At 38.5% G+C, this 27,170-nt stretch overlaps 1 protein-coding gene and 1 non-coding gene across 2 annotated transcripts in view; one reads left to right on the forward strand and one right to left on the reverse strand.

Annotated features, from left to right (window-relative positions):
- The window catches only part of INO80 (INO80 complex ATPase subunit), a 60,071-nt gene that overhangs the window by 2,354 nt on the left and 30,547 nt on the right, over positions 1-27,170 (reverse strand). The window contains exons 24-34 of the mRNA XM_009490662.2: positions 26,483-26,623; positions 21,256-21,481; positions 15,460-15,587; positions 10,458-10,552; positions 7,553-7,625; positions 5,713-5,871; positions 4,238-4,340; positions 3,574-3,662; positions 2,566-2,721; positions 1,323-1,482; positions 295-513 (exon numbers count right to left, since the gene is read on the reverse strand). Coding sequence (XP_009488937.1) covers positions 295-513; positions 1,323-1,482; positions 2,566-2,721; positions 3,574-3,662; positions 4,238-4,340; positions 5,713-5,871; positions 7,553-7,625; positions 10,458-10,552; positions 15,460-15,587; positions 21,256-21,481; positions 26,483-26,623 — 1,549 coding nt within the window. The remainder of the gene's footprint in view (positions 1-294; positions 514-1,322; positions 1,483-2,565; positions 2,722-3,573; positions 3,663-4,237; positions 4,341-5,712; positions 5,872-7,552; positions 7,626-10,457; positions 10,553-15,459; positions 15,588-21,255; positions 21,482-26,482; positions 26,624-27,170) is intronic.
- On the forward strand, positions 14,272-14,345 carry TRNAI-AAU (transfer RNA isoleucine (anticodon AAU)). The gene has a single exon. It is a non-coding gene; the product is annotated as a tRNA-Ile (tRNA).

Raw genomic sequence — 27,170 nt, forward strand, 5'->3', positions numbered from 1 at the left:
ACACCAAAATAAAAGAACAAGAAAGGGGAAAAATATTTGGTATGACATAATTCAAAGGGCAGACAAATTCTACAGGACTAGCCTCTCAAGGTCGTCTGTGGTGAAACTGGCTATCCTCTCACACCACTACCATGTCACATTGGGTACTGCCTGGATCTCAGAATATAATGGACAAGCAATACCAAAAATACAACACTTTTTATCTACTTTTTGACAGGCTGTAAACAACAGTCACACAAACTCATGTGGTTGGTTCTGCTCTGGGTAGTCTGCTGCCTCCCCTTCCCCACATACCTTTAGAGACATTGTACCCGTACGCTGCGTATGCCGCTGCAGAGGCTGCCGCTGCCCCTGCTTTGGCACCTGCCATTGCAGCTGCACTTCCCGCTATTGACTTCCGGCTTCTGCCTTTCCCAGTGCCACCTTTTGATCCACTGCCCGAACCTTTAGGACGACCCCGACTTCGACCTGACTGGCCTCTCCCAGTGAGAGGAGTATCTTGCATTGAAACACCTTAACAAAAAAAGAATGTTAAAACAATAACTGCTATAGCATTTCTGGTGACTCACAAATGCATACAGCATCATAATTACCTACCATTTACATTAATGCTGTTCCTATTAAGTGATACCGTTCATGTACATTAATATGGACACTGTTAGCAAGCAGTGATCCCATGAAAAGAAATTATGTATTAAAAACTTCACTCTTCATTAACCACATCTTATTAACTCCAAATACTTCTTCTTATTATGAATCCAATCCACAAATAGGTGGAGGATCCTAGGTTCTACTTCAGGATGAAGCATATTCTTACTCGAAGACAGATATGAGGTTTCTTCCATTTGCTATCTCTAAAGAAACGCATCAAGAACTATGGCTCTACTTATTTCAGTGTATAAAACTATGGTAGTTAAAAACATTCGGCATTATTTAAAATTACAGCCAATCACCCACTGGAAATAGAGAACTGATTATTAGCCCAACAGCAAATTCAAGGAAAAGCTTAGTAATAGTTCTGTGGTTGTCTGTGATTTGGTAATATGCACATAATGGAAGGAGAGCCCTCTATAACACAGGAACAAAGGACAAAACCTTTATGAGTAACTAACACAGAAAAGAGGAAAAGTGTGGTGAATGACAGACTATAAACAGATTTCCTATCAAATCAGAAGTAATTTCTCAATGAAAAGGGAATTTTTTCCCTAAATCTTTGCCAACCATGCATATACTCTGCTTAAAATGCAGAAAATGTATCACCTAGCCATACAAAGTCAATGTTTAATAAATGTTAGTAGTAAGTCAAGGCAAAAAGTACTCACCATTCATGGTATCTGAAACTGAGCCAGTAATGGAAGCAGGGGAGTTTGTTGCCCTTGACTGAGGTGCTGAAGAAGCTGGATCATCCACAATCACAAGCATATCACTACTGCTCTCATCGGGAGGGATAGAGCCCATATGTAATTCACTGCTGATGGATATCTAAACATGACAGAGAACAAAGCCATTAACTTCTCAGGTTAGGAAAGGAAAGGGTACAAACATAGTAAGATCTTTAAAAGCCATACAATCACAAGTAATTAATTGGTACTTGTTCAGTTCTGTCTCATTTTCTCTGTGTGAGACTAGCAGCATGATACATAATCTGCCTAATCACACCACACCCTCTATTTACATGCTGAGCAGCAGTTAAGACCTCCAGGAGCTATTTAATTTCAATTCATGAAAACAGACGCTAAGTTAAGAAGCAGGAGACTAATGGGCTCAGCAGAGATTTAAGAAAACTGCTGTTCAACTGTGCATCTTACACTGCAAGAGAGAAAACAATAGTATTCTTAACCTAATGCTAATAAAAATATTTGTCAATAAGTGAACAAACAATACAACATAGAAATCTATAGAACAGAATATATTTGCTGCCAAAACCGGTTTGCAATTCTTTACAAAAAGGTAAAGGAAAATAAGATGTGTGCCACTGACAATTTACAATTTAAATTCCAGAGAAAAAACACACTAATTCAGAATCAGAAGCAAGGAAGGAAGCAGAGAAGGAGATGTAGATGAGGCTAGCTAGGAGTACGTACAAAGACACTGAACGTCAAGGGGATACTGTTTGGTTCAGGAGCAGAAAGAGACTGTTCTTGCTATGGAAGGTATTGGTATGGAAGAAGGCACATGGTTATAAATGTGAGTATGACAAAGGCAGGGAAAAGGGTGAAGAAAGGAGGAAGAGAGTAAGTGAACTGCAGGCAGGAATGGAAAAATTTCAGGGGCTGAAAGGGAGGAGAGTCAGGGCATGAACTCGCTGTAAGAAAAGGGAGGCAGAGAGCAAATGAAGAGGGGAATAATGGAATTTCAAGTAACATGAGGAGCTGTAGGGCAGCTTATTATCAGCTGTTATGTTTTCAATAAATTATTTTCATTTCCATGGTTCACCTTTAAGACATCTCACTTCCCCACATACTCAAAGTTCTACACTAGCTAAAATAACAGAAAGCAAGAATCCTATAGGATGTAAGGCCACAATTGAAATAGTATATAGTTTAAAGCAGCAGTAAGTCTCACCTCACTGAAAGGGCTGGGCATGGCAGAGTCTACACTAATGAAGGAGTCATCCCCATCAGCAGACAGGTTGGAGTTATCAGCTGAGGGAACAAATGGGATCACAAGGTTCATGCCCTCTTTCTTTCTCTTCCCATCCAATTCATCTTCCTTCTTCTTCTGAAATAAATAAAACAATACCAGGAATGAAAAAGACAATAAAACAGAAGAAAGGGAATAAGCAACCCAAAATCTCAACATCTAATGCAGTATTATAACTCAAGGAATGCCATGTCCAGAATTTCCCAAAACAAGTTTCTGAAGGACACAGTAACAGATCCCTTAAAGGCTCCTTCTTTAGATTTAAGTAGGGTTTGGGGTTTTTTTCTTCTTAAAATACCTGGAATGATGGAGAATTACTCTTACAAAATTACTTTGATTTCCACTAACTTTTGGAGTAAGCTTGAAATTCTTTACCATTACACAGAATTCCAATCAATTAATACAAGGCCTCCCTGTCTCAAAAATTCAGAATTTTCATAAACCAGTTTTAATGATTTTTTTACACAAACTGGTCTTCCCTTGTTCCACAGAAGCCACACAGCTATACGGGTTTTATCTATGTATGGTGCTTCATTTACATTCCCTTTTTGTCCTTGCAGAACAAAATCTTGATTAAGTCACCATTTTATATGCTGTAGAATGATCAGTTGATCATTTTGGTTTTTTCAAGCATGACTCTTCAAATTGCTGTCTGTAGACTACTGGTGATCTACAGTGTTGTTTGGGTATGCAGTACTTCCTTATTTTAAGTTGCTAATGATGTTAAAATACAGATAACTATACGTTATGTGTTTTGTAGTATCCCTCTTCTGCGTAAGGAGTGCCACAGACTGATGTTCAATGGTGAAGGGAAGAAGGCTTTACTCATTAGACTGCCTTTGCATAAAATGTTTCCACACCACATAATAGTGAGCCTGCAGCTCTTGTGGCTCCATTGCTGACACAGGCAACCTCTTTGATGCAAAGTACCTTTTCAGCGTATTTTTCCCTTTTACGTTTACGTTCCTTCACACGATTTGTTTCTTCTTGCTGTCGCTTCTCTTCTTGACGCTGACGCACTGTTGGAAAAGAAATACAAAGTTGTCACCACTGGAAAGATATTTCATATCCTTTTGTGAATCTTACAAGAAATTCTAGTTCTAACAGAACTGTGAAGAAAAGTCAGCTGTATTAAAACTAAAATAAAACATTGAAAACACTACTGTATTAAAACCATTTGTATCCAAATCACTAAAAAGTCTTACAGTGAAATTCTTCTTTTAAGCAACATAAAAGCGTATACCTTTAATACAGCTTCAAAAGTATGATGAAATATAGCATTTTTACTAACATTTTTCTTGTCATGACCTACATAATTCTTGTCAAAGCTCTGTCATTCAGGAACAATATAATGATCCTGAACAAGTGCCAATAAAAACTTTATCACATCATCATGTCTCTCTCGCACAACTTCATCTTTCAGTTTAGCAGTGATATGAAACCAGCTTGTACTAACAAGAGTTGGCAATACAAAAAGAGCCAGGAAACAGAAGTTGTTATCAGCAATGCATGTGTTTGTAGAGATAAAACCACAGATTTCATAAGCTAATGAAGTGGAAGATGGGGAAAATGCCGCAACACGAATTTCACACACATTTCTTTTCAAGTTCCTCATCATCCAGCAGAAGGCTGACCACCTCTTTTGGCTTCAAGGTGTCAGGTTTGAAATTGCCACCTGAAATCACCATTCGTTGGATCTAGAAGGAAAAAAAGAAGAGAGAAAAAAGGAAAACTTACTCAAAGCAGCCATGAACCATTCTCACTACACTTCACTGAAAGCCAGCCAAAAAAAGATGCCAGCACATCTGTGTAAGTCAGAATTGACTCAACTTCTCTATCATACCAAAGTTAGTAGCAAAATTTCAGGGAAGATTTATTAAAGGTATAATTGAGAGTATAAAATATGAGAAGTAACCGAGCTAGAAAGCAGAAAATTGTCATCCCTTGTGCAAAGCTGCACTTCTTCTAAAGCACTGTGTAATAAACAGCAAGTGATAGCAGCATTAATATACTCCTGAACAAAAAGAAAAAATACAGTGGTACTCCTGTCAGGTATAAATTACCAGTCCAATTTTTCAAGTAATCTGCACAGAGGGTCATGCAGATCACATTCTTAAAGGGTATAACATTTTTAGTCTCCTTGACTGAAGACTGAATCTCCATATTGAGTCAGTGTCTCAGTTTAAGCAATTCACTCAACCTCTACTACTGCAACTTTATTTAAAAAAAAAAAACAAAAACCAACAAAGAAGAGTTGTAACTTAGCAAAAGAGAACATGATTTAGCATAACCCAATTTTGATGATTTGGATCACCAGCAAAAAGACTACACTTTATTTTCAGGTTGATATCAGGTGACTCCACTGCAGTATCCTAGATAAAACGGGTATGTTTCAACATGGGAAACGTGAATGCATTCAGCTGGAGATGCTTCAGTTGCTGCAGCACCATGATCAGCATCTAATTAAGACAAAAGCTGGAAGAAACCCTGAGTTGTGTACTGAATTGTGTACTGAACTGTACTGAACATCTGTGTGTTGTATACAGTATACCTATTGCTACCAAAGAAAGTGAATCTGCTTAATTTTTTCTTGCCAATAAAGCATCACGAGGTTTAAAGTTTCTAATACACTTACTGCTTGATGCTGCAGGACACCAAGCTCTTCTGCCAACCCTCACACCTCAAATAATTTTCATCTGATTACCTTCCAAATTTCTTTAAAAAATTTCAGCTGTGGTATAACAGTATAACACGAGAGGAATCAGTAGCCCTGACACAGCAAAACCAGAAGCTCTAGTCTTAAAGAAGCCTGAGTAGTTTCATTGCATCATAAGAAATAGTTTTCATGAAGTCATAGTGTAAATAATTAGCTTCTTCCTAGTTCACATAATGCAGCTGTAATGCTGCTGTGTTAGTGACGCAGATTTGTTTATTTGAACAAAGACATTCCCGTTTGGCTTCCCTTCTGTTTCCCTGCAGAAACTTTTTCTGTTTCTTCACTCATTTTGATTCATGTTTTCTGGTACTGTTTCTGTAACTTCTTGTTCCAGATGATTTCTTTATTCTTACCTCACTCTTTTCCTTAGCCCTTTGTAAGATGCGCTCCTCAATGGTGCCTTTACATATCAACCGGTACACAGTGACTTGTTTTGTTTGACCCAGCCTGTGTGCCCGGTCCATGGCTTGCTGGTCTACTGTTGGGTTCCAATCACTGTCATAGAAAATTACCTGCAAAAGAACACCAGAACAGAAAGGATTAAATAGAACCATACACTTAGAGCACCTGGTGATTAAACAAACAAAAATCCAGTATACTGATAAAAATAAAGGTTCTGCTGTATACCCCACAGAATTAGTGCTCCATTGCAGGCTATATTAACCTAGCTTTGCTCAGTCCTATGAAGTCTTTTCCATTGCATTTCAGACAAATTCAAACTAATTGACACTGTGAGTGTTTCAACTTCCACAGAGTGTCTTTAATATCTTCAACAAATCTGCTTCGGCAGCACAAAATTCTTAAGTTTGTCACCACAATAAATCCCTGACATGTAATTAATTATAGGCTAACCACGTCATGGACCCATTTTAGTGTTACTTACCTTAAAAAGAAAAAGCCCATCAAGTTAGAATTTCACACAAAAAGTAATAGTCCAATTTTTTTCTTTCAATCCTGGATAAAGTCTAGTCTAATTTAACACTTCTAGTGCTCTTACTACAAAAAACTGAAATGCCACATTACAGTCATTGCCCTATCATTCCAAGAGTATTTTATGCAAAGTAAGCATACAAAACAAAAACATTGAAAAAGATTTTAGACAGCAAAGTATTCAGAAAGTTATAAAACCACAGAAATAAAAATGCTCATGTAAGAAGCCTGCAGGAGCATGCCTGTGCTTCCATCTGTTTATTTCCTCTGTTGAAGCATCTTCAATTGAGAGAAATTTTCAACCCTGAAAATCCTACAGACACTTGCTTTCTTTTGATTTCTTTTAAGTGATAGCAAGATATGATGGGGTATTTTAAAAAAAAGAAAAAAATTTTTTTTTAATATTAAATATTTTTGATTCAGAGATCTTTGGTTTTGTGTGGCTAAGGATTACAGTCTGTCTTGGGGTCAAATCTGCATGCACATGGTGTTGCATTAGAAGCACAAGAATAGCTGTCACTGAAGAGATAAATGGTTCATGCAGGTCGGTATTCCTTTCTTAATGATTAGTGGGAGCTGCTCCAGAGTGCAAATCCTTGCAATTCACCTAAATCAGTATGTCTTTACACCTTGGGTGAGTAGGGGGGGATGCAATTTATCCTTCCTGACTAGCTGATATTCAACTACAAATGACTTTGTACTTATAGAGGCATTGCTTCATTCTTCTGTGCACAAAAAAAAAGGGGTAACAGATACCTGTTCTACTGATTCCTTTGCAGCCGAACCTTAAGAGCAAACAGTCATACATGAAACAGCCTTCATTGCATGAAAGTGTCATTTGCATCTCTAGACCCCCTCAGTCGTCCAACTCCTTTCTAGACTCTGGTACTAAAGTATGTCGGGAGAAGGAAGATATTTCCAACTGCAACCAAAAACTGTGTACCAAGTGTCCAATATTCTACAACTTTATCATCAAGATAATACCATATTATAAATATGAGCAAAGTAAACAAGGTTATGCAATTTCATGATGTGAATGGCAGTGCTAAAAAATATTGATCAGCATGGCTAAGAGTGCATCAACTTTCACACAAAGACCAATTTTCTTACATAAACTGGGAGGCTGGGAGGCAGATTAGCAGCTTGGGAAAGACGGTGGTTGGAGGCATATGAGGCAGGAAAAGCAAAGAAATATTTATACCAAAACCTAAACATCAGTAAGCCAATTTTTTATTCTGTATTACTTTACCAAACTTCACCTACCGTATCCGCAGCTGTAAGGTTAATGCCCAAGCCTCCAGCTCTTGTGCTTAACAGGAACACAAAAATATCATTCCTGTAGAGGAAAGAGATTAAAAAAAACCTTATTTTGTGCATGATGAACAAGAAATAACCACAGAAGTAAATTTTTTGACCTGTATAAAGTGATCAGGGCTATTGCTATTACTGGAACACTTCAGAACATTTTGTGCTGTTCCTTCATGGTCAAGAAAAAAAAAAAAGTATGAATGAGTGAAAAACAAACCAGGGCTTATCTTGCCCACACTGGAAATTAAGATCTCATATGGACAAAGAACAATTTACTGTTTCACAGAACTGACCGATGTTAAAAAAATCTTGCCTTAACAATGCTCAATTGGTAAAGAAAGAAAAACAAATCTTGAAACTGTGTAGATGTAAATTTGGTGCTTTGAACAGAACAAGCAAGGAGACAGGTCTATACGTAGGATGACCAAGTACTGATGAAAGCTCAAGTGTTAACAGCAAAATCAGGATTTCTGCTAAGGCTGTGAACCTCACTAGTGCCACTGGGAGGTCAGCAGTATTTAAAAGTGTTTAACACCATATGGATCTGTGAACAGGTTGATACAAAGCAGACAGTACTAGTAAGGACTCTGAAGAGGCTCACATACTGTACTTTGACAATGACAGAGCAAGGCCCTCTGCTTAAGAGAAGACATTCTGCAATGCCACATCCTTTTGGTACCATGCTGTCTGTACACTAGTGCATGCAAAATTAGTAAAGAAGCGGAAACTTGCTGTATGAGCAGCATGGGACATTTCCTTCTTGACTAACTATGTGTAGGCAGTCTGTCCTTGAAAGTCCACTCATCAAATCTAAAGGGTCTTTCTTGCCCTTCCTGGAGGAAGCGTGGGTGTATTGCAGGTTATTACACATATGCTAGCACAACTCAACAAATGTAAAAAACCTAAGGGTTTTGGAATCCATATCCTTGAAGGTCAAGTAGAACAGACTATGTTCTCAGGACTCAAACTTCAAGGCATTCACAAGTACCTGGCAAGGCTATATCATATAAAACAGACTCTCAAAGAACCCATTCTAGTCCAAGATAAGATTTTCCCTCGCTCCTCCTAAAAAAATTGCCAATAGACAACAGAAATAATTATGAAAACTATGAATTAACACACACAAAGAACGTGCTAAGAACTCTAAAATTAGAAATAGAACGTTTCTGGCAGTCCAAAATCTAAGAGTACAAAAATCCACCCTGAGCTATGGACATCTGGGAGGAACTGAAGCTGAGCTGTCAACCTCTAGACTTTATCTTGCAGGTAGAAAGCAAAAGGAGTCAGCAGGTGACTGTTTGCAATGTAGGTAATTCTTGGCCAGGAAATCTTTTCAGTCTTGTAACAATAGTGGAACGTGCATATAGACAGTAACCTGAACATACAGCTGTGAAATGCTTCTGGAAATACCATATTGGAAGGAAAGAAAGTGGACAGTGCCACAGACTACAGGAACAAATTATCATTCCATAGCTGTATCTTTTCAGCACCCTGCTAGGATATCCTGCAGGATAGTTTAGTCTCAGTCAGGCTTTTTTCCTGGAAATATTTCTCATAAATAAATCACATATAAGAGGAACTCAACTAACATTTTAATAGGAATTCTTGTTTAGACTGGCTGACCTGTATTTCAAAGGGATTTCCTGCTGAAATGATTATTTTTCTTCAGTTGTTCTATTCATTAATAAAACCAAATTCTATTCATTAATAAAAACAAATTTCTTCACTTCTTTTGGTTAAAGGACCTTACAGGAAGAAGAGTCAGGATTCCAGGAGGACACCATAACCTGCAATGAACCTGTTTCTGACACCTGGAAACAGGCAGAAAGGTACTGCATGGTCCTCTCACTTACTTCAGGTATTTGGTTTTATGGCTCTGAGGAGTTCCCTAGAAGACTCACAACTGCACCACAGTCCTTCAGGTCTTTAAGTCTCATGAACCAGTGACCTGAAAGGCTGTACATGGCTTCCCCTCCGATCTTCAGCTATGATACCTTGGGACTGCTAACGCAAGGACTATTCTCTAGTCTAGAATGTTGCTTTCACCCCACAATAAACAACAATCTATGAACCTAACTCCTCTGAAAAAGAAAATTGACCTTACTAGCTCACATGACCATCCAGGAAGGATAATGTTACTGTGAACTACCACACCAAAGCAACATCATATCAAGCCATACCCCATGACTAAAAGGAAACTTAATAACCATAAACTCAATCATTATAAATAATGCGCCCTAGTGGAGATAAAGTTATACTAAAAATATATTAACTTCTAACAAGATGGTTACATACTCTTCGTTCCTGATGCGGTCATAAAAATTGCCAGAATCCATTTTGGTTTACTAAATGAAAAGGGTTAGCATATCTTACTATCTAATAAAATCCCCATTTTATCACTTTTATATTAATTTAAGGTTTCTTAATAAAACATGCTTAAATGGTTTGTTTTGCAGAAAACTAAGTCACTTTCAAAGCTCTAGCATATGCAAGATTTTCAATCTCATCTTCACAGCGTCAATTGTCAGAGCACATAATAACCAACGAAGTAGCCTTTCTACTGAGCTTCTTTATAAGCAATAACATATTTGAAATGGCAAGAAGCACAATAGGTGGGTACACTAAAATTGCTTCCAATACCGTTTCACAGATGACAAATTTCTAAATACAACTGGGTTCAATATCAACACCAGTGACTCCTGGTCAGCAAACCACCTAGAAACTGCTTCAGATAAATAAGGTCCATTTGTTATCAGGAAAGATAATTTAAAGTGCAAATTTCATTTATTTCCACTACATCTTACACCAACTCTCTATCTACACACAATTTAGTACAGAAACACCTTGTAAAATACATTACCTGTTCTGAAAATCTGCTACCATGTCCCTTCGTTCAGAAATCTTTGAAGAACCATCCAATCGCATGTAGGTATGTTTCCTATAAACCATGTACTCCTGCAAAGAACACACACCAGAAAAATATAGTTGCTCTTGAAAGCGTTCCATCTTGATTCTTCCGGAAAAAACAATAAAAGCAGAATTGCTACTTACAAACCCCCCACCCCCCCAAAATCCCTGAATGTCATTAACAAATATGCTATAAGCAATCTTATGTAAGCAATACTTTGTAATAACAGAAATTCAGAAATTAAAGCTACTCAATCATACGTCAGTTTTTGCATTTCATATAAGAGGTAAATAACGGTCAGTTCAGAGTTGGGGATGCATTTGCTGCACTGCAGACAATGTTATGGTACATGCCTTTTTTCTATAAATAAATAGGTCAATAAAATCACTAAAATAGGAAGTTTGTTTTCACAAAGTCTAAATTTTTACTAAATCCTAAGCTTTCACTGTGTAAGTGAACCTTTCCTAACAAACCAACTGTATCTGCTCCCTGTTGATTTTAAACCATCTGACTAGCGGTTTTAAAAACCCGGTACTGTACACTAACATCTGTCCAGGCTTTATCTCGCTCATAAAGAGCCTATGAATATCACTGCATACAAGAACACTTTGAACATTACATTGGTGTGTCAGCCCACAGCTCATGCCAAGCAGCAGAACTGAAACCATCGCCTGGGATGCAAATCGAATGGCATCAACCAGGAATGCTGTAGGCAAAGGTTTTTTCCAATGAGAGACATTTTTCATGCTCTAAGGTACTCAGCATTTTCTGATACCTGTGCAACTATCAATAAAATCTGAATTACATAGAAAGCTCTTGAGGCTATACAGATATCCGTAGAGTTTCTCTGTAAAGATACCCTCTGATATTTTAACAACGTGATCCTTGGCTGATGAGATCCAACTCCTACTGGTTACATTCGTTAGATTTAACCCTACTGGTGCATGTGTCTTTTTGAGATGCCGTGACTGCAAATTAAGACAGAAAGGAAACAGATGGTGCTTTAGCAGCAAGAACTATTGGATTCATCTCGCTCCAAGCTGCAGTGTTCAGCAGATACAGAACTGATGTGCTGTGAGAAGACATGGCAGTGCTTGCACTCTAATGAACCTTCTGACAGTACCACACTCAGTTCTCCTTTTCACCTATCCTGCAGGACTCCTGCTCTTTTTTTGTTCTTCTTCACTACTGCGGAAGAGGTGAAAGAACTGCCATACTATAAGGAACCTGGGAAGAAGACTGCTGTAGTAGAAAGAAGCTTCAATGTATGGCAGGTGAAAGAGAAAAACAGGTAAATAAAATTAATGTGGAAATGGCCAAAGTCACACTTGGTCTACCTCTACAAAATGGAGCTCATGGCTAGTATGATTTCTGGAGTACAACAGAAGTTTAAAGCAGAGAACAGCAACTTCACACATAGACACTCAACCCCTAATTTACTATTGATTTATTCCATTTCTATGACAGGTTCCTGTCACCAACTAAAACCAGAGAGATACAGCTGTCAGTTAGGGACTATGTGACCTTTTATCCAGATTTGATCAATCCTTTTTCTATTATCACAAGGGCCTTTTCCTTCCATTTCATTGTTACTGTCTTTATCTGCCTTTATGGTGATTCAACCTTTCAACATCTGGATTTAGTATTCCCTCATCTCACTATTAACCATCTCTTCATTAGTGTCTTCTAAACAAACTTCAGCACAAATAGAAAACAACTTCTTTCATTCCATCAGGTGCATTTACCCTCATCCCAGACCTCAGATGTTCCCCCTAAGGCACAAATTACAAAAGAATAAGCTATTCTACACCTGTAATACTGGCATTCATGGGCTACTCCTCCCCGCCCCGCAAACTAGCTTAGTACATTAGCCTTTAACTAATCGTGTATTCAACACTCTGCTTAACAGGTCCTGGTCTGCCTCCATCCACCTTTCTTTGATCAAGAAGGATACTTCACAGTAGTGTAACAGTGCTTGTATGAAACACTCTTCTTAGTGAACTCTTTTTATCCAGTATTTTTCCAAATATTAACAGTACACTCTTTCAATTCAGAAAAAAGAAAAAAAAAATTGCAACTTGTACTACCCTTGTCAACAGTTTAGTGCTTTGGTCACTCACAGAAATTGCATGCTTTAAAAAAAGCGTGTACTCTGAGGGCAAAGAAACTATTTAAGTAGTCATACACCTGGTCTCTACTGTAATTGTGGGAGGCACTTGATGACTGCCCATTTTTCTAGTTCCCACAAGGAGTGATGGGGTGGGGTGGAGGAAACCTCATGGGGAGGCTTTAATCTCATATAGAGATACTTACACTAGATCTCCTTGAAAAAAGTGTACTGGCCAATCTTGTTTAGTGGGTCACCAAGCCACCAGAAGTATCAATCTAGGAAAAATAATGAAAGTGGCCCTGGCAACAGAGTACCTATACAGGAAATGAGCAACACAGCATGACTCAAGTAGGGTAAGAATGCAGTGCTGTACAAGTCAGTGCTCTTCTGGCCTTCAACACTAATACTTTCTCAAAAGCTATAAAATGTCTTTTTCCCTTCGTGTTACTTCATAGTCCAAACTGAGTACTCTTATGTTTTAACACAACTAATAAACTCTTGGTAGAATATAACTAAGACATTTTACTTCATGCAGAATATAATTTGACCCCTCATCACATATAAGCAATGTGATTCCCACTGAAATGATGGACAATTACTCTTCCATATAGGAGAAAGCAATGACATTGACAAAAACAAACATGACCATCTTAAAAAGTATGAAATACACATCTGCATGAAATAACAGCACTGAGATCATACTTGATCCACTTCTGTTGAAAGAAAATAATTTTCCTCTTCATATATGTATCTGCCATTTTATAATGGCTGAATTGAGCAGCAGTTCTTCAGCTGAAGCTAAATCAAACAAACATGGGTTTATAACTTTGTGAACCATGTGTTTTGGGCTCTCTGCCCTGCATAGATCAGGTTAGTATGATATCATAGCAGTTACACTGACACAGTCAAAATACTGTTAAAAGAAATAGGACATCTTATGTTCTTTCATATTCAAGTAGGCAGAGAGGATGTATTTTGATATCTCAGGTCAGGAAAAAAATAAATATCTACTGCTATGCAACTTTTCCAAGGATTTTCTTACAAACTGAGTCCTTACTTGATTTTTACCTTGCTTAACCCCAGCTTCTGTTGCATTGATGTGGAGAAGGAAAAACAGAGGACTTGGTAGGTGGCTTATTTGGGTAATAAAACCCAACAAGTAAAGTTGAGCATTTAGAGGTGGAATAGCAAAATGGTGTGCTCCCAAGCCTTTAAAATGGAATGCTAACAGAGAAGACAGAAGCACTGAACACTCAGCTTTGTGAGCTTCATGGTATAATGCAGGGTGTCAACAAACCTGCACCATGTCCAATGTTTGCCAAAAAGAGGCATAGGAAGCAATGCTGGGCAAAGAGCCAAAATACAGAATTGCAACCATGCAAGTCCTGTTTTTCCACACAGCAGCAAAAATAAAATTCAGTTTGTGATGTGTTATTGAACTATTAACTGCTGACCTTAAAATGCACTCCTGGTCATGCAGGACTCATGATTTAGGCACCTATCGATTCAGGCTTCTCACTTTTTCTCTTCACTTTACTGTGGAGAAGACAGTATCCCACGTCAAACTGCTGAGGGAGCCCAAGTACACCTAGGACTAATGGCTGAAGAATCACAGGATCTTGATGTTTTAGCAGTACTGAAATTATACTGCGATCAGCGGGGTTAGCTCAGTTGGTTAGAGCGTGGTGCTAATAACGCCAAGGTCACAGGTTCAATCCCTGCTCACTGCGGGGGGGGGTTGGGCTCGATGATCTCTCAAGGTCCCTTCCAACCCAAAGCATTCTATGATTTTCCCACCTACTATGTATTCACAGTCAGAAAACTTTATCAGGATTGTCTCTTTGAAACTAATATACATGAAGTCTCCTGTTTTCTTGCTCGGAATTAGATAGTCATAAAAGTTATTACTGTTAATCCTTCACTGATGAGGGACAGAGGCATTGTGACACAAGACATTCCTTTTTTCAGATCCAGCCGAAAACATAAACTTTGCTGTCTTCAACAGAAGCCCAGGGAAATAAAAGTATTTCTTTCTAAGCATTATAAGTATTACCAAGGAAACCAAATTAGTAGTTCTCTTACTAATGTCTCTTCAGACTAGCTCTTTGGTGGCACAGTTGCTAATCAAATACTGATTCCCCCCCCGCCCCCCGGCAGACTAATTGTATTTAAATAACAAGTAATGACTTCATTCCTAATTCTTTCCTACCATATATGCCAGAGAACCGCTTATTGTTAATGTCTACCAAATTTCTACACAGGAATAAGATGACAGAGGGAAACAGTAAAAGTCTCTGAAATTACAAGACATAAACAATGTAAAATTAATCACTGTTCTCCCTCTTCCTTCAAATAAAAGGACATAGGGGCATCAAATGAAAATAGAAGGAAGCAGTTCAAAACCAGCGAAAGAGGGTGATTAAGCCATGCAACCCTTGCCACAGGGCAGTGCAAATGACAACAGTTTACAAAGACTCAAAATGCAACTGAACAATTTCATGGAAAATTAATTCATTTAGGATACAGAAGGCACATCTTGCTCAGAAAGCCCTTGAGCTGCAAACTGCTGGACACTGAGAGACTAACTGTGAAGTACCACTGCTCTTGTACATTTTCCCCTACCATCTGCTGCTGTACACTGGTGGAAGCATGACACTAAGCTGGACCTTAGGTCTAACTTTATACAGCAGCTCTTATATTCTCACATGAATGCATTTACTGGGCATCCTTCAGTATAGTAATTTTCCATCAGGTCTGGTGCATCAATTATAGTATTTTCTCCAAAACATTGTTGCTAAATCTGCATCTTCAGTATTTGCCTTCTGTAGGCTATAGCTCTCCTACCTCCAGTAAGTCAATCATCCGCGTCATCTGGGAGTAGATGAGAACTCTGTGTCCTTGAGATTTCAGCCGTGTCAACAGAAGATCAAGAGCATGAAGTTTTCCACTGTCAGTGATCAGACTCTCTTTGTCTAAAAAGAAATGGAAGAAAAGCAGGTAACTAATAAAGCCAAAACAGCTACATGCAACAAGTTAACTTCTAAGTTTTCCTAGCAGTTCATTGCATTATAACCCCTGAAGTAATGAGCTGTGATGAAAGAAATCACAACATCCCTTCTGGCCGACACTTACAATCACACTGCTAACAATAACTTTTGTTTGCTGGGATGGGTGTATATGAATATACCCACTTGGCAAAATCTCATCACAGATTGATCTCCTCATGAGTATGGACTCAATCCTTTTTAGGACAGCCATTTCCCTCCTCTAAGGATTCATTCTGGCCAGATAAACAACCACAACATGTCTTGACAGTTGAAGAAATTTTTCTCCACTTCACATGTTAAAATGCTGTCCTTTGGACATTTGCTGCTACCTGCTGCTGAGCTTTAGACTTATCCTCCACAGATCTAGTTTCAGGATCAAACCCCTCACCAACATGGAAAGTGAAGAACAGTTCTCTAGGTCCCTGTAAAATAACAGCCCCTTCACAGCACTGCCTTAACTTTTCTTTTTCTTTCTTGCCCTCTGCTTTTTGGGTTGGTTTTTTTTTTTGTTTAAGAACATTTCCAGATGGCAATCTTTTAAGTCACTTCAGATTTTCTACTTCATGTCCTCTCTATTTCAGCACTGCTCATGAAGTATTTTTCAGGAAGGAGATCTTCCTGTTTGTACATTCTGTACATAAACTTCAGTAAACAATACATTACTGTTGAAAGAGGATGAAGAGAAATTTTCTTCCAAAAAAATTATCTGCTGGAAAGGCCACTGATGATTCTTTATTCTTTGGGATGTCTGAATTTAGGTTTACAGCCAAAACGGAAAGTTGACAACTGCAGATGGTGCAGGCTAGTACAGAACCCAAATATTTTCAACATGTCTAGCAGGTACCGTTCTCTATTGTCTAGCAGGTGTAACACTTCTGCATGCTTCTCATTGCACAGAATGACTTAACTGATGGGCTGAAGAAAATTCAGCTTTCTGTAAGGCAGTTAACTGTCCTGCACAATATTCTGATTTAAAAAAAAAAAAAAGTATATACAAAAATTAATTAATTCACCTGAGCACCATGCATTTTAATATAGCTAGAAACAAGTTCATACTAGTGGAACAGAGGAGTACAGATCACACAACAGTGCTCCTAAAAAGATCTTATGAGCACAGCAGGCAACACAGTCCATGAGTGCCCAAGTGCAGTGATGTGGCACAAAGGGCTAAGTTTGATTCTTGCACATGCAACCAGGGGTTTGCTGAGAAAAGCAGGAATGTAGTAGTTGTTCTATACTTAATTCAAAAGATCATTTTGAATTAACATACATAGGTTTAGTCCACCTTTCAGAAAGGTTGTAGAACCCAGAAAGTGTTCAGGAAAAATCTCTAAGATTTCAGTATATTAAAAAACTTTTCCTGCAGTGAGGGAGTTCAGAAACTTGATCCATTTCAATTTTTCAAAGAGCAATTGGCACTACTCAAGGTTATTCTTTTGGACAAAGGTTTTTAACAACAGAAGAGAACTTTATACTAGCAGAGGAAGGCACAGTATCCAGTGACTTGTTAAAACAAGGCACACTTCCCTCTTTTAGTGTGGAATAACTAGTCAGCAACACTTTTATCCAGAAACATGGTCGATTCTTCATCACTTTAGTATTTCGATCAGGATCTCTTTCAAAAATATCCTTTAGCTTAAATATAAATAATGGACTTGATGCTGGAATTACTGGGATCTATATTAGGACATAGGAAGATGCAGCCAGCAGTCCTGCTTTCTGCAATTCAAAAAACTGTGAGTTGTCAATATCACTTAAAATTATTAGCTATTATATTTGCACTATAAGCCAATGCTGTGAATGCTCTCTCCGTTGGTAAGTTTAGAGCCACGCCTGTGCAATTCACTAGCTAACAATCCAAGACAAGAGAGCTCTGCTCTTTCTTGCTTGTCTGCCTATCTAGATAGTCACTGTTTTTCTCCAGTTTGCTCTCCTTTTTGACGGTGATCTTATTGCTTTCCCAGGAGCAAATGCCACATCATTGCTTGAATCGTTAGCAACTACCTTAGAGAATCCATCAACTAGAGAGCCAAGCCAAGGAGATACTGTAAGGAAAACTCAAGGCCACAGCTCAGGCTGGCATTTGTTCTAAGTGCAACATAATGTATAATGACACACTCATCTCTAGAACAGAACTTGGTCTCAATTACATACAAATAGTTAATAGTTTTATGCATTCCTCTAAGGAAAACCAAACTTTGAACTTGGGTAATTAAGTAAAAATGGAAATGAGTTATAGTTATTTGGTTTTAAAATACATGTGAGTCAAAAACTCTGCACAGGAGAAATGTTTACTGTTTATACAAAATGTTATTCTTTCCTTTAAATCCATACAGCCATGACATTCTGCTTTTATTCTAACTGGTCAGCTTGCTATTTCAGAATGAATTAAACTGAGTGAAGCAACATGAAAAGTCTAGATATACATGACAAACTAACATGATTATTAACCAAAAGCCATCTGACTGGAAGGAAGCTGAGAGAACAAACAGGGTCTGTTCAAAAGTCAATCTCGACTGACTCAGATTAACACATTCGCAAGTTTCCAAAAGCAAAATGCTACTGTTTTTCTCACACAGGCATGAATAGGTAGAATTAAGTTTTGGTAACTGGAAATGATGCGCATCCTTTGCTGCTGGCTCCTTAGGTCTCCATTGTGTAAGTTACTATTTTTAAATAGCAATAAAATGCAAATTACAAGTAAAGAACTTATTTGCAGATGGTCTTACAGTCTGAAAAGTTAGCAACTTGTTAACAGTTCAGCATTTGTCCAATATCTCAGCATCAGAGCAGACTGCACTGCTGAGAAAGTTGGGGTTTTTTTAGGAAAGAAAAACAGAACTAACAAACAAAGATTTATAATCTCTGGAAGAGAAAACCATTTGACTTCAACCTGGCATCTTTGAGCATGCTATCTTGACAGCATTCTGTTTTCCAAGATCAAATATTTTTGCATGCTTAAAGTCTGCCACCTAGTGCTTCAAAGGACAAGTTCCGGAAAGCAGTAAGAGAAAATGTACTACTTTATTCATGCCATCTTCACAAAACATCACAATTATTCAAAAGGCGGTGGGGGCGGGGGGAATGTCTTCCACTACCTTGGGGGAAGAAAAAGGCAGTTTGTTTCTTTTATAAATGGGATTTCCAAAATTTGCAATTCTGTATTTTCCATTTTTAATGATCGGTGAAAAATTCCAATGATGTCGTCTTTGGATTTTTTAAATTTTTTTTTTAATTGATTTTTTTTTTTTTTTAAAATAGCATCAAAGGAACTATTTTAAAGCCAGTCAGGAGATAGAGGTCCTGGAACACATGTCAAAGAACAGTCCCTAGGATGCACTTTTTCGGTTCTTCAGCACTGCATGAAATAAACAAGAAAAGAGAACCACACCAAAAAGAAAGTAACTGTAAAATCATATTGTGTGGCTTTCAGTCTGGGAAAAAGTCACTGCTTCCAGCCATGCAGGGATATGGACATAAATTATCTACAGGGGGATACAGTGGGATCCTACAGCCTGGGAAAAATAGTTACAAATGATTATGACTCAAAATAACCCCAGTCAGGAGCTCTGGCCGATGACTGTAGCTGGGCTCACCAACCTCTGGAGAATGAGAAAAAGTGCCTCTGGACATGCAAAACGCAGAGGAAAGAGAGATAAAGTCTGGGTTCCAGTTGACACCCCTGGTTCCCCTCCCGACAGTCTGCACGGCACAATGGGGTCAGTGAGCAGCTAGCTGGCTCTCACAGTAAACAGCCAGTGAGGCCGGTGCTTTTTATCGATGCTAAAAGGACTCAGACACTTCCTGCCATTTAATCCAGGACCATTTTTCTTTCAAAGAACAGGAAAAGCCTCAAGAGATTCCCACAGTGATCGCAGCTGAGCCTGCTGCCAGGGTACTGGGAACGCCAAGTCTGGGAGAGGATAGATCAGGGCTAGGAGAGAGAGGTATCGCCTTTTCTTCTTGTCACCTATTCACCGCAGACCTTCGCACCTACTTTCCATTTGACACTTGCTAGACTTCAGCCTTGTAAATGGCTCCTTCAGCACGTCAGTCACTTTCTGCAATGCACTGTGCCTGCTCCTGCACGTCTAAACACAGCTGTCCTGTTGTGCTATGTGCCCTCTCCTCTTAGAATAAGTTTAGGTTTGAATACTACTTTCCACCTAATTAAAACACAGCTTTATGAAATGACTCTTTTTTTTAATCCACTTCTAGCTCCAACACCTCCTAAATTAAGCCACATTTACATAACACACTCATCTGAACCACTTTCTCAACCAAATCCTTTGTTGTGCTTCGACAACAACTTGCCTAACCTTGCAACTATTCACTCACTCCTGTAAGCTTCTTGTACCCCAACTTTATTCCTCTACAAATTTTTGCTGATGACAAAGTCATCAGCTAAAAAATGGAAGTCGAATTTCAAGAGAATGCAGCGCTCACTCTATTCTAGATTGGCTACTTTTCTTCATTTCTCTATCCATGCCTTCTACCTTAATTTATCCCTTCACTATTTTCCTCCTTTCTGCTACAGTCATTCATTTTCTGTTTCCAAATAATTGATAAACAATTCAATGAATTCCTGAAGAAACTATAAAAATCACCAACTGTCATTGAAGATTAATCTAGTGCAAGCTCATGAAAAACAGTTTCTCCATTACATAGGTACAAACGTGCATGTGCTTTGAATGACTCCAAGTACTTAGGAGGTACCTTCTTAAACCGGACCGCAGCAGGCAAAAGGCCATTTTCCTTTTACTGTACTAACTTCCCCTGCCAAACATCCTTGACCCAAAAGGGTCTGGGAATAACTTAGCATCTGGCAGTGTAAGCTGTTTTTCCTCTTGGCTATCTCTCAGATCTCTAGTACTTTCTGCAGAACTCTGTTCACTGCTCAGGACCATCTTCTGACAGCTACAGTGTGTCCGGACCATGAAAGTCACTGCAGTATTGACAATCAAATTCTAACAAATCTTGAATTACTTTAATCTAATTCTAGGGAAAAATTAAGTGCATTTAATTTACTAGTACACTGGCACCTTTTTCCCACTTTACCAGGAAATATGAGTAAGTCTTCTTTATCCCAACTGAAACTCAGTAAATCCCTCAATGCCTTGTTTCCAGGCCAATTTCCTCTGAACTTGGTCCCCAAACCCATCCTTCTCATGGTAGACTGCTACAAGTAATGTTTATCCTTTCACTAGGAAGACCAACAAAAGGTCTCTTAGGTCAATACGAACGCCTTCCAACACACTAGGAGGCAAGGTATGACTGTTACTTTTCCTGCAATCTTCCTACCTCCAACCTCAAAACAGTATTTGGTTGTGAGAGTAGACACTGCTTTGGTGAGCAAATCCATCTCTTTTGTATTAGACTTGTTCAGTATCCATCGACAGCTTTACTCCAGAGGATGTGAAATCACAGTGTATTTTAAGATACTAGGGTTACTTTCACTCAGGAGGAAAAACAAACAAACAAACACACACCACCACCACCACCCTCAAAAAGCCCATAACCAAGCGTAATTACCACCAAAGAGCAGATGTCCTTATTCATCTCATCCCCATTCCATGGCAACCTCCAAACCTACCTGGTATCCTGATAAAAGACCAGCCATTCTGAGGCCTGATCCCTAACAGCCCTCCTGGATGCTCTGGAAAGAACTGGGAGCATTGCTTCAGCCAGTCAGCTGCTAGCTCAGGGGCTCCATTGAGTACACACTGCTTTGCTTCAAGACTTCCTCCTTCCTTTAGTGCCCTGCGCTCGTATTCTGCACTTCGGTCATTGCAGTAGAACTCCAGTGGCACAGCTGTTACCTACAAGTAAAACAACGATCAATACTCTTGTTCAGATTTCCCCTCATCCCCAAATCCCCAGTTCAAGCACCTTCCCACAGGACCAAATTTTAAAAGTCAATTCCTGACATGTACAAATGGAAAACAATCTTAGGCTGGGCTTAAAATAAGCAAAGATGCAACATCTCCCCACACCATAAAAAAGGTCCTATGAACAACCAGGCACAGACTACTTGCCTTTTGATAAACAATGCCTTGCGCCAATTGCTACACAACTGATAGCAAAGCTGAGATAAAAAGAATAATATCCTTGCTGCACCTCTCATTTTGCCTAGATTTCTTTTAATTTTTTTTTTTTTGTCATTCACAGTCAAGTATTTACCTAGCAGAGATGAGATTTACATATTGTCCTTAACAGAAATGCATGTGATAATTTAAAATTAGGAAGATACATAAAATAGAAAGGAAAAAAATGAACAGGAGAACAGCCCCATTTTGGAACAGCACATTTCTTGGGCTTGACAGCTGATTTCAACAAAAGTGGGCCACAGAAACAGCGCAAGTGAGCACAGGACGATCTTCTTTTTTCCTAGCCATTCTATGAATCCCTTGCCCTATTACCTGCTTCAGTACATACAACACAGCTGGACAGACCAGTGTTGCAAACACAGGAACTCTGATTTCATGCCACGCAAGCTATTCTGGAATGGCTCCATCACTTTAACTCCCCCTGCTCTGCCCCATGCACCCAAATCTGGACAGAGAATGGAAGGTCCACGTTAGCCAAACAGCTGTATGCCCAATGGCTGTAAGGTCCTCGAGTAGTTTATTCCAGCAGACAAGGCTGTCCTTTGTACAATCTCTAACTTTCCTCTTATCTCTCCCTCACCAGGGTAAGGGACAACATCAAGATATCGAAGTAATAAAACCCAAAAGCATTAACTGAACCATGATGCATACCAAGACAGCCTACTCCGCTGGGTTTTCCTTTGGATACTTCACCAAGAGCTAAACCATATGATCCAAAGCAAATACAATACTTTCACGCAAATATGAACACACAACAATTCCCTATCTAGTGCAAGAATCTTTCCAATAAAATACAGATCGCCAGCTTCTTCCTATCTGTTCTGAATGTAAGTCTGTTCTGGGCCAGCATTCTGGGATAAGTGTTTCCAAAAGCTATTTATAACCAAGTTTACAAAAGATAGCTAGTGAAACTTTCACATACTATCTAGAGACTTAATAACATGTTGTAAACTCACTTAAAAATGAAACTAAAATTTAGTATTAGACAATTAACCTTACAGTATGGGCTTATAGCAGAGAAAAGTTATGAATTTGCAATGCTTTGTAGGTTTGTTCATCAATATAAGAAGCAAATATATCATTACTCTATAAGTCACTGTTGCTTTTATTTCAGAAGTATAATTAAAAAAAAAATTAATCCATGTAAATTCACTTAATTTAAATACCACTGTCATGAATCCTAACATTGTGCAAAATGACATTACCCATGGGACTACGAAAAGCAATGTAACAAATAAAAATGAACATAGAGGAAATCAAACTTATCAAAGTTTTCGCATTTTAAAAAGGAGGCAGAGCTTTGTAGGAAGAAATACTATGGGAGTCTGTAGATTTTGATGGTGAACAGTAAGCAGCGGAGTTTCTGGAGAATTGAGTAGAGGTGGAAATTAGTGTGATAATGGGACAATTGAAATACTAAACACAGTAAAAGAACTATCTTTGTATTGGAGGTGAAAAGGTTTTATGTATTTGAAGGGGTTTGAATTTTTTGTTCCAGCTTACTCTAGCGTGACATAATTAACTGCTACATATCGAGAATTTTATATATATATATAAAAATTATATCATGCAAATGAAAATATTTTAATGGCTTAACTAAATGATAAGCAATAAAATAGTTTAAATATCAACAGTTTTAAATATTGTACTTTAGAATTGTGAGGTGAAGGGAGCAACCCATACCTCAGGACAGACTGCCTGGTATCTTAGATGCTGGGTGCTCCTCCTAGAACATTTACCAGCTAACTCAAAGAGGTACTAAGGAAGATCTTCTGGGTGGAAACCTGTGGTCCACTCCTGTTGTACAGGAGCTTTTCTTATAGGAATAAATTAATCTCACAAACAGCGACTTCTCTTTGCAAGGGTGAAACAGTTAAACAGGTTCATGAGCACAATTACACTACATATAAAAATAAAAACAAAAAAGCATATAAAATCTTAGCAGTAATGGTAAAGCCATTGTTTTGCAACATGCCAAGAACTATTTTTAAACCAGACTGGCTTACAGGTCTATACACACAGCCACATGAAACACTGCAAAGTGAAGGGGACTGTGTTAAGACTTTGCACACATTTTTACTACTTAAAAGAGGCTGTTAGAGTTCATGCTATCTTGTACTGCCACCTGCAGCCAAAGCACAGGACTGACTTTTGTGGTAGAGGGCAAAACCTCTCAGTTCAAAATGCGAGCAAGTCTTGTTGCCTGAACACTGATGTACATAAACCGCAAACAATGGTACAGACTTAGGTTTTTTAAAGGACGCTATTAAGTATCACATTCAGTCCACATTTCTAGACTGGATACACCGGAACGAATAAAATACTCCTTCAAGCACAGACAACTTGTCGTATTTATTTCCAGGACACCTAGGACAGGCAGCCACTACGCACAAAACAGAGCAGACTAATTTCTGACACAGAAACATGGCTTATCTACTGAAATCAATACGGAGATTTGTACACTAGGATTTTTAAAAGAAAAACAAAGTCACATCACGAAATTCTACAAGCTACATTTCAGTAATACTTCACCTAAAGGAAGAGTCAGTAGGAGACAATCTCAAGATGAACTATGTGTGTGCCTCAGTGCAATTTCTACATTAACAAGAACTAATCTTCCCGTGTAGCCTGTATAACACCGACTGACATCTGAGGACATAAGACTATCTTTACCGTCAGCTCCACACTTTTTAAAATGCATACACACACTGCTAGTGTAGAGCTCTGCATCTTTTACATGGCCTTACAAGAAAAAACAACGCATTTCTGAAACAGATCACAAACATCTTCCATTCAAGTTTGTTCACGCTCTTCCTCTCTCCTTTTTGTCATGGTGCTGTTTTTAAAGTTTTTTTTCTAGGTTTGTTTTTGTGGTGTTACTTGTAACAAAAGGTAGGACAGTCCATAGTACTAAATCCTTCTCTCTCAACCTGATTGAATGTAACATTCCTATCTCAGAAATACATCCAAAAAATACAGTGATAGGGATATATGAATGCATTGCCACCTTAAATTCAATAACTTAATTTTGTTAGTGTAATTGTTAAATTTCTTCCTGCATTCCCCTCCATGCAAAGTTAAGCTTTCAGACTTCATGAGATGCCCCAAACCACTTCTCACCACAATACTTCTGACACACTGGGATCTACTGAAACTAAACCAAACAATATTACTCTAAACTGAATTAATCAGCTTCTGAATGAGAATACAAGATCCATCCTCCAAGCTACTTTTTTTGTGATTGAGACCTATCTGTATTCAGGAAAACTGCCTGCATAGAAAGAAAACTACAACAGTAACCCCCCCTCACCAACCCATAGCTGCTACGTAAACATACGCTCCTATTTCTATCATTCGCTCCATTAACTTCCCAAAATTCATCACAGGTCAAACAACAACAGAAGGCTATCGTTTCTGAGAACATATGTGCTCTTTCTGCTGCTTCAGGTCTTCTACAGTCCTGCCAAAAGTTTCTAACAAGCGTAAAATTAAGTCTTTGTATTCCTAGAAACAAAAAGCCATGCCTCCCCTTAATCATTTTTATACACCAGCCAAGCCCAAACAAGTAACTTTTATTCACTAGAATAAATGTCAGATACGATCTCTCCTCGCCTTTCCCTTCCCCTTCATACGTAGCCTTCTAAGCCCCTCTCCTCCCTTCCTGATGTAGGGGAAGTATTCAACATAGTCTTCATCCATAATGCAAATTTAAGTACAGAGAGTGACAAATCAAAGGAATCTGAAGGAGAAGTGGTTTTCACAATTTACTCTCAGAATAACTGCTTGTTCTTGAACCACGTAATATGTTGTGACTGGGAGGTGATACGTGGCTTTGCGAAGTTCAGTTGGGTTCCTGGCCCCTAAAGCTGCAGGCACAGATGAATTCAGCTCGAGCAGCAGCATGTAGGTAATAAGCACAGAGTCCTACTTGCCATCCACCCTTCTCCAGATCCAAATCTAACTGCACATGCAGCCCCATTTCATAAAGCCTACAGCAATAACATCAACAGTGACTAAAGAATATAACAGCCAGTAATAAATGTACATTTTGTCAAGCTTTGTCAAGATCCAACAACATGGAACACAATAGCCACAGACTTACGAAGGTCTCTTGTGTCAGCCCAGGAAACTTCAGCTAAAGTAATTTCAAACTTAAGTTAATAGATGATGGACAATCCCAAGCAGGACCACTTAATAACCAAAAGATTTAGAAAATGTCAGCTTGAGTAATCCTTATGTATTACCATTTGGTGTTTCCTTTTTGGAGCATAAGCTGAGACAATGAGAGAAAATGAACATCCTTTTCAAAGAAGCACTGCTCCTCAGCCCCCTTTTGTCATCAGGGTTGACCAAATAATCACCCCATTCTGTTCATATCATACCTGTATCTCCCCCTTAGATTACTGGGGAATAATCTACTTGACAATCTCTTCTATAATTTTACTGCTTTTGGTATTAGGAGAGAAAGTGAAATCTACGTATCTCAGAATAACTCCTGTTGCATCTTACAACTTTCCTTTTCCCTTCAGTACACATTACAGTCACTTCCCCTATGAAAAAACCCACTATTGAATACAGTAGCAAAAGGATATCCTCACAACAGCTTTACCCAATCAGAAGAAAGTAATAGATCATCCTGTTCCTAAGACACAATCCTAACAAGATTTAAAACACAATAGAAAATACATAATTTACAACTTAACTTGGACTTACCCGTGGGCTGGCTATGCACAGGAAGGACGGCAGCTCAGTCACCTGGCAGCACCGTACACATGAGGTAGCTGATCTCCTTCGATGTATGACATGATCTGAATAGCCAGTAACTGCTTTACAGTGGCTACTGAACACAAGGTTCTGAAAACAAAATTAAAATTAAGAAGTTACTATGCTATAAAGAAAAAACTCCTCTTAAATCTTGTAACCACCCATGAAGACAGACAGACAAAGGACATTCACCACATACTTCTCTTTGAGAAAGGAAACTCTACATATCTGCTGCAGTGACAATGTACAGGATCTTTCAAATCCTGAAATGGTTGAAATGGAATAGCTGGTATCAATACTTGCCTGTACGCTCAGTTGGAACCAGAAACAAGTTTTTCCTTCTTTGAACCTTTTGACCTTAGCTTTCATAATGAAGGAAGTATGGGAATATTCTAGTAGGTCTGACCGTCAAGCTGTTTTCTAGCTACTCCTTTATGTATTCTGAAGCATAGGTAAAATGAAATTTGGCAGAGAAAAGAATTAAGACTCTAAATGAGACAGAACTGCTATCTTTGGACTTTCGTCTTTTCCAACCTTTTCTTCCTTTCCTGTGCAAAATGGCTCTGAATTTTATCCTAAAGACTTTCAAGGTGCTAGCATGGTTACTCACACACATGAACACACACATGTGTAAAAC

The sequence above is a fragment of the Pelecanus crispus genome, chromosome 6 (assembly GCF_030463565.1).
Source record: "Pelecanus crispus isolate bPelCri1 chromosome 6, bPelCri1.pri, whole genome shotgun sequence".
NCBI lineage: Eukaryota > Metazoa > Chordata > Aves > Pelecaniformes > Pelecanidae > Pelecanus > Pelecanus crispus.